The sequence below is a fragment of the Aquarana catesbeiana genome, linkage group LG01 (genome assembly GCF_042186555.1).
Source record: "Aquarana catesbeiana isolate 2022-GZ linkage group LG01, ASM4218655v1, whole genome shotgun sequence".
NCBI lineage: Eukaryota > Metazoa > Chordata > Amphibia > Anura > Ranidae > Aquarana > Aquarana catesbeiana.
Genome location: NC_133324.1, coordinates 167,786,514 through 167,801,508, shown reverse-complemented (window position 1 = coordinate 167,801,508; position 14,995 = coordinate 167,786,514). Strand labels below are relative to the sequence as shown.

General features: G+C 46.4%; 1 protein-coding gene across 3 annotated transcripts in view; it reads left to right on the top strand.

Annotated features, from left to right (window-relative positions):
• Window positions 1–4,699: 4,699 nt before the first annotated feature.
• Window positions 4,700–14,995, top strand: part of MCTP1 (multiple C2 and transmembrane domain containing 1) — a 1,184,139-nt gene continuing 1,173,843 nt past the window's right edge. For 2 of the 3 annotated variants that reach the window (XM_073624522.1, XM_073624521.1), the window contains exon 1: window positions 4,701–5,485. In XM_073624522.1, the coding sequence (XP_073480623.1) occupies window positions 4,970–5,485 (516 nt within the window). In that variant the 5' untranslated portion in view covers window positions 4,701–4,969. Of the gene's footprint in view, window positions 5,486–14,995 lie in introns of all 3 variants that reach the window. The other variant, XM_073624525.1, reaches the window with a different exon arrangement.

Below are 14,995 nucleotides of genomic sequence, written 5' to 3'. Positions count from 1 at the left end.
GATGACCCTCCGATCTGATGGACGGAAAAGGCTCCCCTTCCGTCTTTGTGCTGGATCAGACCTGGAGGTAGCCGAGTGTAAACGGACAAAAGTCCGTTTACATTCAGCGCTCCATAGAGGATAATGGAGGGTCCGATCGGGTCTAGCTGAAAAATAGACAGCCAGACCCGATCAATCCTCTCTTGTGAGAGGGGCCTTATTGCAGTCATCTTTTAAAGGGAAGGGGTGCTAATAGGACCTACTGTGCAGTGGAGACCAGAAGGTGCTATTACATATATCCCCGTAAAGGAGAAGGGATCAGTATGTACCAATGGTAACAAGGTCATACCGCTTAAGCTGACAGTCCATCTTAATTATAAAATGGAAAATGACCATGGAGTGGTAGTGTGCGTCAATATTTTCCATTCGGGATTCATGTGGAACAGTATACCAAGATTGAGAACATTAGTCACATTTAGTCAGTTGCACAGGCATAATCAATTCCTGATGTTTATACTTAGGATCTTGTTGACAGAAAGATCCTGGGTAAAGTGTTCCATATGGACCTTGCATAAACACGCATATAGGGGCATATGCATATAGACGAGTAAAGTTCTTTTTGATTGCCAGTGTTGTAATATACTTCCGTAAACATGCTTATAGATACATAAATAAGTCAAATTAAATGACTGCACTCCAATGTAAAATGTTCTATTTTTGTCTTACGACTCTGTACTTATCACTAATCTTTACTCTGTGTGCACAAGTCCACACATGCATCTCTTTTCAAATCAGTAAAAAAAATGAACTGTTAAAAAAAAAAGTGGCTTTTTTTTTTTTTTAACTCCCGGCTGCAAGAGGCCTGCTAAAGTGCATACTTTACCTTGAACCAGTCTTACAGAACCAGAGAACTGACAGCACCCCCTGGATGGAGGCAAAATGCTCCATCTGCATTTCAGGCTGTCAGTGCATTTGTTTGTGCTATATTACTTGCTACTAATTTTGGATGCAGGCTCCCCACTATTAACTCAGCAAGCTTTTCTTTACACATTCTGTACCTGAGACTGATTACTACATCACATATTTATAGATGCGTTTTTTTTATTTCTAACCAGTACACAACATTCTAAAGATTTATCTAATGAAATAACACACTGATTTCAAACCAGCATTTATTTTCCAACTCTCTGATCTGCATATTTTGTATTTTATCCATAATGCAAGAAAATAAAGATAAATGTTTCACAGTGGAATTAAAAGCTAAAAAGACAGACATCCCCAAGGATGCTGACTCAGTGTTACAGTGTAGAAGACCATTCAATCAACCAAGAAGAAACCCCACCACAAGACAGACATTCACCGAGCATTCCTGCCACATAATACAAAACAAAACATAATACAAAATAATACAAAACATTGCCTATCTCATTCTGTAGATCAGAGTCCCCCCTACACCAGAGCCCCCTTACATCAGTGTCCTTCTTACATTAGAGGCCCCTTTATATAAGTGTCCCCTTCAGAGCCCCCCTATTATATTAGGGTCCCCATCAGAGTCCCACTTACATCATTGTCCCCATCAGGGTCCTTCTTATATTAGAGACTCTGTTACTTAAGTATACCCATTAGAGTCCCCCTTTACATCAGGGTCCCCATCAGAGCCCCCCAACAGTGTTCTCATCCAAGCTCCCCCTTACATTAGGATCCTTATCAGAGCTCCCTTTACATAAGTGTGCCCATCAGAGCCCTTATTACATTGAAATCCCCATTACATCAATATCCTCATCTGGGCCCCTTCCCCCTTACATCAGTGTAAGCCCCCCTTGCATCATCCAAGTCCCCAGTGTCCTCATCCAAGTCCTTCTTACATTAGAGTCCCATTACATCGATGTCCTCAACAGTGGCGGCCTGTCCATTAGGGTTTTACGGGCACCGCCCCCCTATCCATGCATCCGGCCTCCTGATCTACATGCAGGGCGCCGGATGCATGGATTCCAATAGGGGATTTTTATTTTTTTTGAAGCACATGATTAGAACTAGAGGCTCTAATAGGCTTCAAAAAAGGGTGGGCTTGGGGCACAGAACACTGCGCCCTGAGCCCACCCAGTTGTGTGACAATAGCAAATGAATATCCGCTATTGCCACACTAATTCTCCTCCCAGCCAATCAGGAAGCAGGTTGTGAGACCCATTTCCCGATTGGCCGAAAAGAGAAGCAATCTTATTGGCCTAGGAGGAGACGCACGGCCAGAGGAGACGCACAGTAAGCCTGACCGACCAACCCACCAGCCGCCACTGTGACTCCAGGGATAGCTCACCCGCAGCGGCTCAGCCATCTAGAACAGGGAGGAGGGGAGATCAGAGTCACCCCGGGCAGGACATCTGCTTCCTAAGGTAAGGAGGCCGTCTGTCTCCCACGGAAGGATGGTGTTGCTGGTGTTCCATGCATTCATGTCCGTCTCCCGCCGAGGGGGGGTGGCGCTGGTTTGCTGCCCCGCCCCTCGAATTATTGAGCACCAGCAGCCACTGGTCCCCGTCACAGTCTCCCTTACATCAGGGTCCCTTTTACATTAAAGTCTCCATTAGAGTCCCCCCTTACATCAGTGTTCCCATCAGAGTGGATATCTCTGTGACTTCTCTGAAGATCATTGTGAAGTAGAGGAATCTCTGTTCTCTCCTCTCCTTCAGGGATCACAGTGAAGGTGTTCTCTGTGTTGTCCTCTAGGGATCCTGTGAAGAATGGGGATCTCTGCCCTTTCCTCTCCTCCAGGAATCACAGTGCAGGGGATCTTTACCTCCTCTCCTCCAGGGATCCCAGAGAAGAAGGGGGTCTCTAGATTTTTTTCTCTCATTTAGAGATCACAGTGGAGATCTCTGTGACTTCTCCAGGGATCATTGTGAAGTAGGCGGGACCTCTGCCCTTTCCACTCCTCCAGGGATCCCAATGAATGGGGGCATCTCTGCCTTCTCCCCCAGGAATTAGTGAAGGAATCTCCTCTCCTCCAGGTGTCACGATGATGTTGGATGATTTCTCTCCTCCAGGGATCTCAGTGAAGAAGGGGGATCCCTGTGGATCTCAGTGAAGAAGGGGGATCCCTGAGGATCTCAGTGAAGGGGGGGACCCTGTGGATCTTAGTGAAGAAGGGGGATCCCTGTGGATCTCAGTGGAGAAGGGGGATCCCTGTGTCCCCTGGAAGAAGGGGGATCCATGTGGATCTCAGTGAAGGGGAATCCCTGTGGATCTCAGTGAAGGGGGATCCCTGTGGGTCTCAGTGAAGAAGGTGGATCCCTGTGGATCTCAGTGGAGAAGGAGGATCCCTGTGGATCTCAGTGAAGAAGGGGGATCCCTGTGGATCTCAATGAAGAAGGGGGATCCCTGTGTTCCCTGGATCTCAGTGAAGAAGGGGGATCCCTGTGTCCCCTGGATCTCAGTGAAGAAGGGTGATCTCAGTAAAGAAGGGGGACCCCTGTAGATCTCAGTGAAGAAGGGGGATCCCTGTGTCCCCTGGAAGAAGGGGGGTCCCTGTGGATCTCAGTGAAGAAGGGGGATCCCTGTGGATCTCAGTGAAGAAGGGGGATCCCTGTGGATCTCAGTGAAGAAGGGGGACCCCTGTGGATCTCAGTGAAGAAGGGGGACCCCTGTGGGTCTCAGTGAATAAGGGGGACCCCTGTGGATCTCAGTGAAGAAGGGGGATCCCTGTGTCCCCTGGAAGAAGGGGGGTCCCTGTGGATCTCAGTGAAGAAGGGGGATCCCTGTGGGTCTCAGTGAAGAAGGGGGATCCCTGTGGATCTCAGTGAAGAAGGGGGATCCCTGTGGATCTCAGTGAAGAAGGGGGACCCCTGTGGATCTCAGTGAAGAAGGGGGATCCCTGTGGGTCTCAGTGAAGAAGGGGGATCCCTGTGGGTCTCAGTGAAGAAGGGGGATCCCTGTGGGTCTCAGTGAAGAAGGGGGATCCCTGTGGGTCTCAGTGAAGAAGGGGGATCCCTGTGGGTCTCAGTGAAGAAGGGGGATCCCTGTGGGTCTCAGCGAAGAAGGGGGATCCCTGTGGGTCTCAGTGAAGAAGGGGGATCCCTGTGGGTCTCAGCGAAGAAGGGGGATCCTTGTGGGTCTCAGTGAAGAAGGGGGGTCCCTGTGGGTCTCAGCGAAGAAGGGGGGTCCCTGTGGATCTCAGTGAAGAAGGGGGACCCCTGTGGATCTCAGTGAAGAAGGGGGATCCCTGTGGGTCTCAGTGAAGAAGGGGGATCCCTGTGGGTCTCAGTGAAGAAGGGGGATCCCTGTGGGTCTCAGTGAAGAAGGGGGATCCCTGTGGGTCTCAGTGAAGAAGGGGGATCCCTGTGGGTCTCAGTGAAGAAGGGGGATCCCTGTGGGTCTCAGCGAAGAAGGGGGATCCCTGTGGGTCTCAGTGAAGAAGGGGGATCCCTGTGGGTCTCAGTGAAGAAGGGGGATCCCTGTGGGTCTCAGTGAAGAAGGGGGATCCTTGTGGGTCTCAGTGAAGAAGGGGGGTCCCTGTGGGTCTCAGCGAAGAAGGGGGATCCTTGTGGGTCTCAGTGAAGAAGGGGGGTCCCTGTGGGTCTCAGCGAAGAAGGGGGGTCCCTGTGTCCCCTGGATCTCAGTGAAGAAGGTGGATCCCTGTATCCCCCGGCTCGCAGTGAGTGGGCGGGGTGTAGACGGATGACCATCCTATGAAATGACAGTGCAGTAAACACAGACGCGGAGTCCCCGCCCCCTCCACGTGTTGCTCGGACGGAGCCGGCTGTGGGGAAGAGATCGGTGTGTCGGTGACGATGATCCGGACGGGGTCGGTGAAGGTTATCGGATAAATAATGGTATATTGCGGCCCGGGTGTCCGGCAGTGGTGCGGAGCCCGGGGCTCCTCCTCTCTCTCACGCCCCCTAGTTGCGGCTCTTCCTGGGCTGGGCTGAAGCCTCCAAGGTCCCGGCTCTCCTGTTGCTTGCCGCTCAGGCGCTCCCGGACCAGAAGGAAAGGGTCCGCTATGGAGCCGGCGGACACGGCGGGCTCCTCTCTACAGGCCCGGCTCTTCAGGAACCTCCAGCTGGGCCGGTCCAGGAAAGGTGGGAAGCCGGAGCGCCGCAGTGCGGGGACACCGTGCCCTTCACCCCCTCCTCCTCATCGGAGGAAGGAGCCGGCGGAGGGGCCCGCTATGGAGGAGGTGGTGCCGGGAATTATCCGCTGGAGCGGGATCCGGAGGAGGAAGCAGGCGCTGGACCGAGTCTTCTCTTCATCCCAACCCAACCTGTGCTGCTCCGGGGCTGACTCCTTACCCTCCAGCGCCCCCTGTAGTAGCCCCGGCAGTATCGCCTCTACCCCGGACACTGGATCTACTCTACGCCGTCTACGGGATCACCTTCTACCCTCCAACCGGAGCAAAGAGGGCGAGCCGGCCAGAGGACAACATCTGTCCCATCAGAAGAGCTCGTCCCTACCCGGCAATGAGTGCTTAGAGAACATACTCCTCCCCGCCGGGACCGAGGACACCGGACAACACACGGTGAGTGATGGGGGAGGGGAGGGGGACCACCACCATCATCATCATCATCATCATCATCACCCCCCCCCTGTCCTCTATCACAGCTCTCCTCCTCCTCCACACACGGCACTGCAGGGGTTAAGCCCGTTATTATAGAGCAGATCGCCGACTCTCACATATCCTGGCTGCATTCCTTTGCTTGTCAGGCTTGCTTTCTTCTAGTTTCATCTGGTGATCCAGATTTTTAAGTTGTCCTGCAGATGTAGCAGTTAGACCATTCATGGGAGCTCAGCCTGTGTCCCTCCATCTGTTATAGAACTATAAATCCCATCATCCCTCTGCCTGTGGGAGTCATGCTTGTATCTGTCAGTGGCTTGCAATGCCTCATGGGACTTGTAGTTCTGCAACAAAACTGGAGGGCTACAAGTTGCTCACCCATGATTAGAGGAATAAGACAAACTATTTACCACCGATAGGGGTGCTTACAATGATCAGCTTTTATTTATTCGTGTAAAAATCATTATCCCATAAAAAGGACAGAACTGTTTGCTGTAATTGGTTATAAAGTTTTTAGATGGAGTTTGGCTTCAGTTTGTTAGTGTATCTAAATCTTATAGCCTGGGGGGAGATGAGGATCAGAGAAGTAAAACTTCTTTTCCTGCTGATCCCCCCCCCCCCAGACCTAAACAACAATTTCAAACCCAAGTCCAGGAATATGAAAAAAATCCCCCTCTTGCACTGCAAGGACTAAGTGCTCATTGAGGGGAATGTCCCAAGACTGGAGCCCCCCGAATCTGGAGCAGTTGTGCACAGCAGCCAATCGGCTTCTAGCTTTCATTTTCAAAGCTTAGCTTGATAAGTTGAAGATAGAGGCTGATTGCCATGAACAGCTGCTCCAGTTTTCATCAATCCCCCACTATGTCCAGGAAGACTGGCCATACACCTATAGATTATCTATTTTTTATAGTCAGATGGAAAAAGTGGAACAGATTCCTCCATCTACGCTGAACTGTGTGGAAGGAAGAATCTCCCACTGGCCCAAGCTTCCATATCTTGCTAGTCGGCCCCGCTGGCTCTCACAATACCTGAACATTCTGATTGGGTGCAGGCATTGTTTAGGTTGAGAGCCAGCGGGGCCGACTAGCAAGATACTGAAGCTTGGTCCAGTAGGAGATTCCTCCATCCACACAGTTTAGCATACATTGGAGAGATCTGTTGCATTTTTTCATCTAACCATATAAAATCTGCAGATAATCTATAGGTGTATGGCCAGCTTGTAAATACTTACTGTATTCTGTGCTCCAGCAAAGGTCCCTCTAGTGCTGCAGGTGCTTCCATATTCCATACCTTCCACTGTGGTCCTCTGGATATACAGATCGTACATTGTGAAATAACTCTTCCTTTAGGAAGGAGCCTACACTGGTTTTCCATGTCCTGTACAAAGCCTAGCTTCATTGATACTGCACTACTACCTTCCTAAAACACCCCTCTTATTCTCTTTACTGGTGTTCTGTGAATGGACTAGAGGAGATTCTGTCAATCACCCAACCTTCCTCTCCTCTTTTTAAAGAGAGTAAGGGGAATGGCGCTACCCTAGTATGGCACTTAGATGTATAAAATAAATATAAAAAAAAAAAAATATATACCAAATATGTAAATCTATACAGATTGTGCAGGTCTCTAGGGAGATATTTTGTGAGTATGTAAATTATGTTTAAAGGTGCACTATAGCTTGATCAAAAACTAGAAGGTGCATCCACCTTAATCATACCTCCCATTAACATGTGAACCAATAAAGATATCAAACCTCTGACTTTACCATTGTGAGACAGTAAGTGAAGAAAATATCTTCACAATTGCAGTCTATGAGCAACCATACAAAATAAATAAATTCACATCTAAATCTTATAAACATAAACAGTGGCTATCAAACCATATGTGCAAAACCACAGTGATATTCTGGTATATAAGTGTTCACTTTAGTAGTCCAAATCCCTAAACGGGCAAACTGGGCTTATAGTAAAAAAGTGCTTGTATAAATCAAAAAAGTGCTTATCTAAAGCAAAAAATGTACGTGTATATGAAAGTTATTTAAATCATATAAGGTGCAGTTTCATATTTCGGACCGGGACTTCTATATTCAGGTATGTTCCACAGCAATAAAATCCAGTGACATCTGTGCACATTAGATCTGGTGACTCAGGTGCTCCCCCAATGTGTCCCCACTCACCAAATGTAGTCACCCCTACAGGGGTAATGCACATAGAGCGGGTAGCTGCAGATGGATTTGCTCCTCAGGTAGCCTTGTTAGTTCTCTGCACCTCCGTCAGACCGTGTCTATGATCCAGAGCCTCCCAGCATGAGTTCTGAGTCCGGGCACCTCCGGTTGTTTCACCTCACCACAGGTTCCTTTACGGAAGTTTTGCAGACCTAGAACCTGTTTGTGTACCATGCAAATATTCTCAGCTCTTGTAATTACCAGGACACAATGCAACTGAGCTAATCAGGGACTCAGGCAGGGGCGTTGCTAGGGGGTGGCTTTTGGGGCTATAGCCCCAAATCTGGGGCCAATAGCCCCGAGTCTCTGCAGAGGTCCCCAAAGGGGAGGGGAGGCTCTCTGGGGAACCTTATGTAAGTGGGGGACCCTGAAACAAGGGAGTGGCTCTCTGGGGACCCTGATTTTAAGGCAGAGGCTCTCTAAGGACCCAGATTTAAGGAGGAGGCTCTCTGGGGACCCTAATGTAAGGGGGGCTCTCTGGGAACCCTGATGTAAATGGGGGGGCCTCTGGGTACCCTGATGAAAGGGGGAGGCTCTCTGAGGACTCTGATGTAAGTGGGGGGCTCTCTGGGGATATATACACACACGTTTATTACTGTATATACATTTGTATGCCCGCCCAAGTGTATGACTTTCTTTAGTACGCTGCTATGGGCTCTAGCCCCAGATCTTGTGTAGACCTAGCAATGCCCCTGGACTCAGGGATAGTCATCTGTGACTAAAACTTCCTCTCCTCTTGTCCACTAACAGAAAGCCTCACATCTGTGAACAGAATACAAAGCATTTTCTGACTGGACGTGGGGAGAGGAAAGGGGGGGACTAACTATAGGATCCTTCACTGTATGAGAAACAAAACTCTCAAAGTCAGCACCAGAAGAACAGCGCTGGGTTTAGTATATATTATCAATGAAGCTTTGATTAGCATAGTAAGCAGAAGTGGTCCAGGCATGAGATAGTCAATATGAGAGGGAACTTATTTCTGGTGTTTCCCAAAAAACATTTTTCTGACGTTCTGCCTAACCACTTCAGCCCTGTAAGGATTTACCCCCCTCCTGACCAGGCCATTTTTTGCGATACGGCACTGCGCCGCTTCAACTGACAATTGCGCGATGTTGTACCCAAACAAAATTGATGTCCTTTTTTTTCCCCCCACAAATAGAGCTTTCTTTTGGTGGTATTTGATCACCTCCTGTGTTTTTTTTTTTTTTATGCGCTATAAACCAAAAAATAGCGACAATTTTGAAAAAACCACAATATTTTGTACCTTTTGCTATAATATCCCAAAAAAAAAAATTCTTCATCAGTTTAGGCCAATGTGTATTCTTCTACAAATTTTTGGTTAAAAAAAAATCACAAGAAGTGTATATTGGTTTAATTGGTTTGCACAAAAGTTATAGCGTCTACAAAATAGGGGATATATCTATGGCATTTTTATTATTATTTATTTTTACTAGTTATGGCGGTGATCTGTGTTTTCTATTGGGACTGCAACATTGCGGCGGGCCCATCAAACACTTTTGACACTTTTTTGGGACCATTGTCATTTATACAGCGATCAGAGTTAAAAATAGCCACTGATTACTGTATAAATGTAACTGGCAGGGAAGGGGTTAACACTAGGGGGCGATCAAGGGGTTAACTGTGTTCCCTAGGTGTGTTCCTAACTGTGGGGGGAATGTGGCTGACTAGAGGAGGAGAGAGATCGTAGTTCCTACTTAGTAGGAACACAAAATCTCTCTCCTCTCCCATGACAGAACCGGGATTTGTGTGTTTACACACACAGATCCCCGGTTCTCACTCTGTCATGAGCGATCGTGGGTGCCTGGCGGTCATCGCACCCGCCGGGCACACGCATCGGCTCTGGGGACACACTGCGGGCGCGCGCCTGCTACAGCATCTTAAAGAGCCGACGTACAGCTATGACAGCTCGTGCAGCTGTGCCAACCTGCCGCAGTATAACAGCGGCGGCTGGTCGGGAAGTGGTTAAAGTGTCACTAAACATACATCATAAGAAACTATCAATACATGTTGTATTACATGCTGTTCATACTCACTCAGTCACTATGAGATTCCTTTTCCATATTCTGCAAAAAACCTGGTTGATCCTGCTGCTCTCTGTCTCCCCCCTTCTGTCCAAGTCCCCAATGCAGCTAGGGATTTTGTAGAGCAGAGCTCTGCACATGCTTAGTTTTCAGTGAGTTTCTATGCTGAGCATTTCCTCCCTATCACATCTGAGCAGCCCATGTGACTATAGAGTTACACATGTGGTTGTATACACAGTGGTAAATGACAGCCTACTCCCTCCCTCCTTCTCCATGCCAACTAACCAGCTAAACACAATGGGGGCAGGATATTACATGTAGATTAATGGAGAATTCCCCTCCCTCCTATTCTATGACACAGGCTGGAGGGGTGTGACACAGCCTGTGACTGGCAGAAATCTGCCTACACCATGTTATTGCCAAAAAAATAATAAAGATTTGATTTAAAATATATTTGTATGACAATTTTAAACTGTTTTTTTATTTTATTTATTTTTACTCTGTATTCTATTATTTTTTTTTTTTAATATGTGACCAGCAGCAGAGGACTAGAAGCTCCTCCTGCTTATGTTTCCCTGCAGACAGGCTGGGAAAGATCTGGGTCATGTGACAACTGTATATCAATTAGGAAAAAGGTACATAGATTTTTTTATTATAATAATTACAGTGCCATCGTCCACATACAGAAAAAGAAGGGGAAATGTAAATTAAATATTGTGTGTTGAGTATCACTTTAAACATTGTTTGCTGATCGACATAAGGAGGTCTCATGTTTAGGATGTTATACTGGATTCAGTAGGATAGAATAAGTAAATGTTAAAACCCCTGCCTTTATTTATTTTTTTTTATATCCAAAAGGGGAGATTTTTCTTCATTTCCTTTCCAAACAGGAAGTGAAGGGAAATCTCTCTAAAGTGAGGGTAAAATGTTGGATTTCCAATCACTTCAGTCAGCAGGACACAGAAAGGGTATATCGCCCCTGCAGAAACACAGGCTGCAATAAAAACCCCACAGAGGTTCTAACCCTACTCTATTCAATTAAATGGAGCCTATACTGAGAGAAAGTGGAGTCTGCCATAGCTGACCTCTATGCTAGGTGCCTGGCTGTAATGCTAATCCAATGGCTTTAATATCTTTTGAGGTGGTGAGCTGGAACAGGTATGCTGATCAGGAGTTCTGACTTCACTCTGACTCTGTAATCAGCGACTTGTTCTGAGTCAGTGAGTCAGAAAATATTGAAGTCAGATCAGCTAGAGATACAGTGCCTTGACATAGAGCTGCACAATTCTGGGAAAAAGGAGAATCACAATTTTTTTGCTTAGAATAAAGATTGCAATTCTCTCATGATTCTCGCGGCGTAACATCATCTTTCACATTATACAAAAAAATTGGACTTACTTTACAGTTTATTTTATTTTTTTTAATTCATAAGGCTCCTTTCACACTGAGGCAGTTTTCAGGCATTTTAGCGCTAAAAATAGCACCTTTAAAGCACCTGAAAACTGCCTCCCATGCCTCCCCAGTATGAAAGCCAGAGTGCTTTCACACTGGGGTGGAAAAAAAAGTCCTGCAAGCAGCATCTTTGGGTTGGTGTAGGAGCGCTGTATACAGTGCTTCTACACCACCCTTGGCCATTGGAATGAATGTGCAGCGCTTCCGAAGCGCCGCAACACGGGCAGTTTGAATCCTTTCTTCGGTGGCTAGCAGGGGGTTAAAAGCGCCCCCCCCCCCCCCCCCCACTAGCGGTTTAGAGGTGCTTTACCGCTAACGGACCCACCGCCCCAGTGTGAAAGCAGCCTTTAATTGTATTTTTTTTTTTTCTTTTTAAATTGCATTTAAAAGACCGCTGCGCAAATATAGTATGACATAAAATATTGCAACAACCACCTAGGGTCTCTGCTAAAAAATATATATAATGTTTGGGTGTTCTAAGTAATTTTCTCTAGCAAAAATTAATGATTTTAACTTGAAACCAACAAGTGTCAGAAAAAGGTTTAGTCTTTAATTGGTTAATCTTCCCTCATTTACAGACCAAGTTTATGCCTTTGATCTAAAGAACAAAAGGTTACAATGTTTATAGTTCCTTTAGGCTGAGGAATGTTGTGAAACTTGGCAGACTGCCTGTTTTTTTTTTTTTTTTTGACAGCTGTCAGCTTGAGCAGAGAACTCTGCATAGAATAGGGAAAATGCGTTAAGATCGCGAGCGGGAAAGAATTGCGATCTCAATCCCTAATGCTTAATCATGCAGCTTTACCTTGAAAAAGTATTCATACCCCTCTGAAATTTTCCACATTTTGTCATGTTACAACCAAAAACATAAATGTATTTTATTGGGATTTTTTGTGATAGACCAACACAAAGCTGCACAGAATTGTGAAGTGGAAGGAAAATGACAAATGGTCTTTTATTTATTTATTTATTTTTTATAAATAAATATATGTGGCGTGCATTTGTATTCATCCCCCTTTACTCTGATACCCCTAACTAAAATCTACTGGAACCAATCGCCTTCAGAAGTCACCTGAATAGTAAATAGAGTCCACCTGTGTGTCACTTAATTTCTGTATAAATACAGCTGTTCTGTGAAGCCCTCAGAGGTTTGTTAGAGAACCTTAGTGCAGAAACAGCATCATGAAGGCCAAGGGACACACCAGGCAGGTCAGGAATAAAGTTGTGGAGAAGTTTAAAGCAGGGTTAGTGTCAGAAACCATGAACCAGACCGAGACAGAAGAAAAGTTAAATCACACTTGTTTATTAATAAAAAGGTAAATAGAGTAAGCGTAGTCAAAACATAGCCAGAGTCCAGTAACCGGATTGGGTAGTCAGCCAAGCCAGAGTTCAGTAACCAGTTCGGGTAATCAGCCAGGCCAGAAGTCAGGGATCCAAGTAGAGGAACAGCAAGCAGGATAAGGAGCCAGAAGGGATGTCAGCAAGCCAGACTTTAAACAGGAACGCAGGAGATGGTTTCTTGTGATGTGACCAAGACGAAGGCAGGAATGAAGTGAGCTGGACAGCTTTAAGTAGGCGGGACTGACGAGCAGATCCACAACAGCTGGTTAACTGTGGAGAGAGAAGAGAGCTGGCAATTAGCTGACAGCTGAGCGGCCAGCTCAGAGAAGGAAGGGCTGAGCCAGCCCTGACAGTTGGGTTATAAAAAAATATCCCAAGCTTTGAACATCTCACGGAGCATTGTTCAATCCATCATTCGAAAATGGAGAGTATGGCACACCTAGAAACCTACCAAGACATGGCCGTCCATCTAAACTGACAGGCTGGGGAAATTAGCGCATTAATCAGAGAAGCAGCCAAGAGGCCCATGGTAACTCTGGAGGAGCTGCAGAGATCCACATCTCAGATGGGAGAATCTGTCCACTGGACAACCATTAGATGTGCTCTCCACAAATCTAGACTTTATGGAGGAGTGGCAAGAAGAAAGCCATTGTTCAAAGAAAGCCATAAGAAGTCCTAATTGCAGTTTGCAAGAAGCCATGTGGGGGACACAGCAAACATGTGGAAGAAGGTGCTCTGGTTAGAGAACAAAATTTAACTTTTTGGTCTAAAAACAAAATGCTGTGTGTGGGAGAAAATGAACACTGCACATCACCCTAAACACACAATCCCCACTGTGAAACATGGTGGTGACAGCATCATGTTGTGGGGATGCTTTTCTGCAGCAGGGACAGGGACGATGGTCAGAGTTGATGGGAAGATGGATGGAGCCAAATACAGGGCAATCTTAGTCTGCAAAAGACTTAAGGCTTGGGCGGAGGTTCACCTTCCAGCAGGACAATGACCCTAAACATACAGCCACAGCTACAATGGAATGGTTTAGATCAAAGCATATTCATGTGTTAGAATCGTCCAGTCAAAGTCCAGACCTAAATCCAATTGAGAATCTGTGGCAAGACTTGAAAATTGCTGTTCACCATCCAATCTGACAGGTTGAGCTATTTTGCAAAGAAGAATGGGCAAAAATTTCACTCTCTAGATGTACAAATCTGGTAGACATATCCAAAAAGATTTGCAGCTGTAATTACAGTGAAAGGCGGTTCTACAAAGTATTGACTCAGGGGGCTGAGTACAAATGCACACCACACTTTTCACATATTTATTTGTAAAAGAATTGAAAACCATTTATGATTTTCCTTCCACTTCACAATTATGTGCAACTTTTTGTTGGTCTATCACATAAAATCCCAATAAAATACATTTATGTTTTTGATTGTAACATGACAAAACGTGGAACATTTCAAGGGGTATGAATACTTTTTTATGGCACTGTAGCTAGTTTTTCTAATTGGAGGTCAGCAATGGCAGCCCACATGTCAGTACAGGTTTCATTGGAAGGGAATGTCTCGTCTTTTCAGAAATATAAAAGAGAGAAACTCGATGTGTATTATTTTATTGCTAAGTGAGAACATCTTTAACCCCTTGACGCCGGCTGTATGCAAATATACGTCCTCTCGGCACCTGGTCCTTAGCGCCGATGGGCCACATATTTGCGTGAATTGCTGCTTATAAACCTGTGCTGAGAGCGTTCTTAGCACACTTATTGTCGCTTAACCGAAAGCTCCATATCGCTCGTTAACTAACAAACTTTTTTTTTTGGGGGGGGGGGGGGATTTGGATAGGGTGCAGAAAAATTAGACCCTCTGTCAGGTTTTTGTTGCTGTCTGTGCCACTGTAAGGGAGGTTCACCCTCTGATTGTCCTGTTTACCATTACTGAAAGTAAAAAAATCCTACATTTTTGTGTTGTCCGCAGACAAATAGAGGGGAAATCTTCCAATGAGGACACTAATTCTGGTGACCTGGGAGGTCTACAAGGGATTTCGTTAATTTGCAGTGATTTCCTCACTTCCTGTTTTGGCTATGGGACAGGAAGTGAAGGTAAATCTCTCCAATGAGACACAAATGGCAAAAATAAACTGGGGTTACGACCCTCCCTAACGCCATCCAAAATGACAATTGCCCTCGGATTCTGTGCGTGTGCAGATGTGCCACAGGGCTTTGGGTCCCAGCATAGCCCTGCGCATGCACAGAGGTAACTGTGCACCCATAGAAACAGAGCTAGTATGGAAGTCCCAACACTAGGCATGTGTGGAAATTCTCTCGTGCATACGTCTGGCTGGGCAGAGCCTTTCGGAACATCTGCTCTCAGCCCCCCCCCCACACCTGTATGCTCTCGTCCCCCCCCCCACACCTGTATGCTC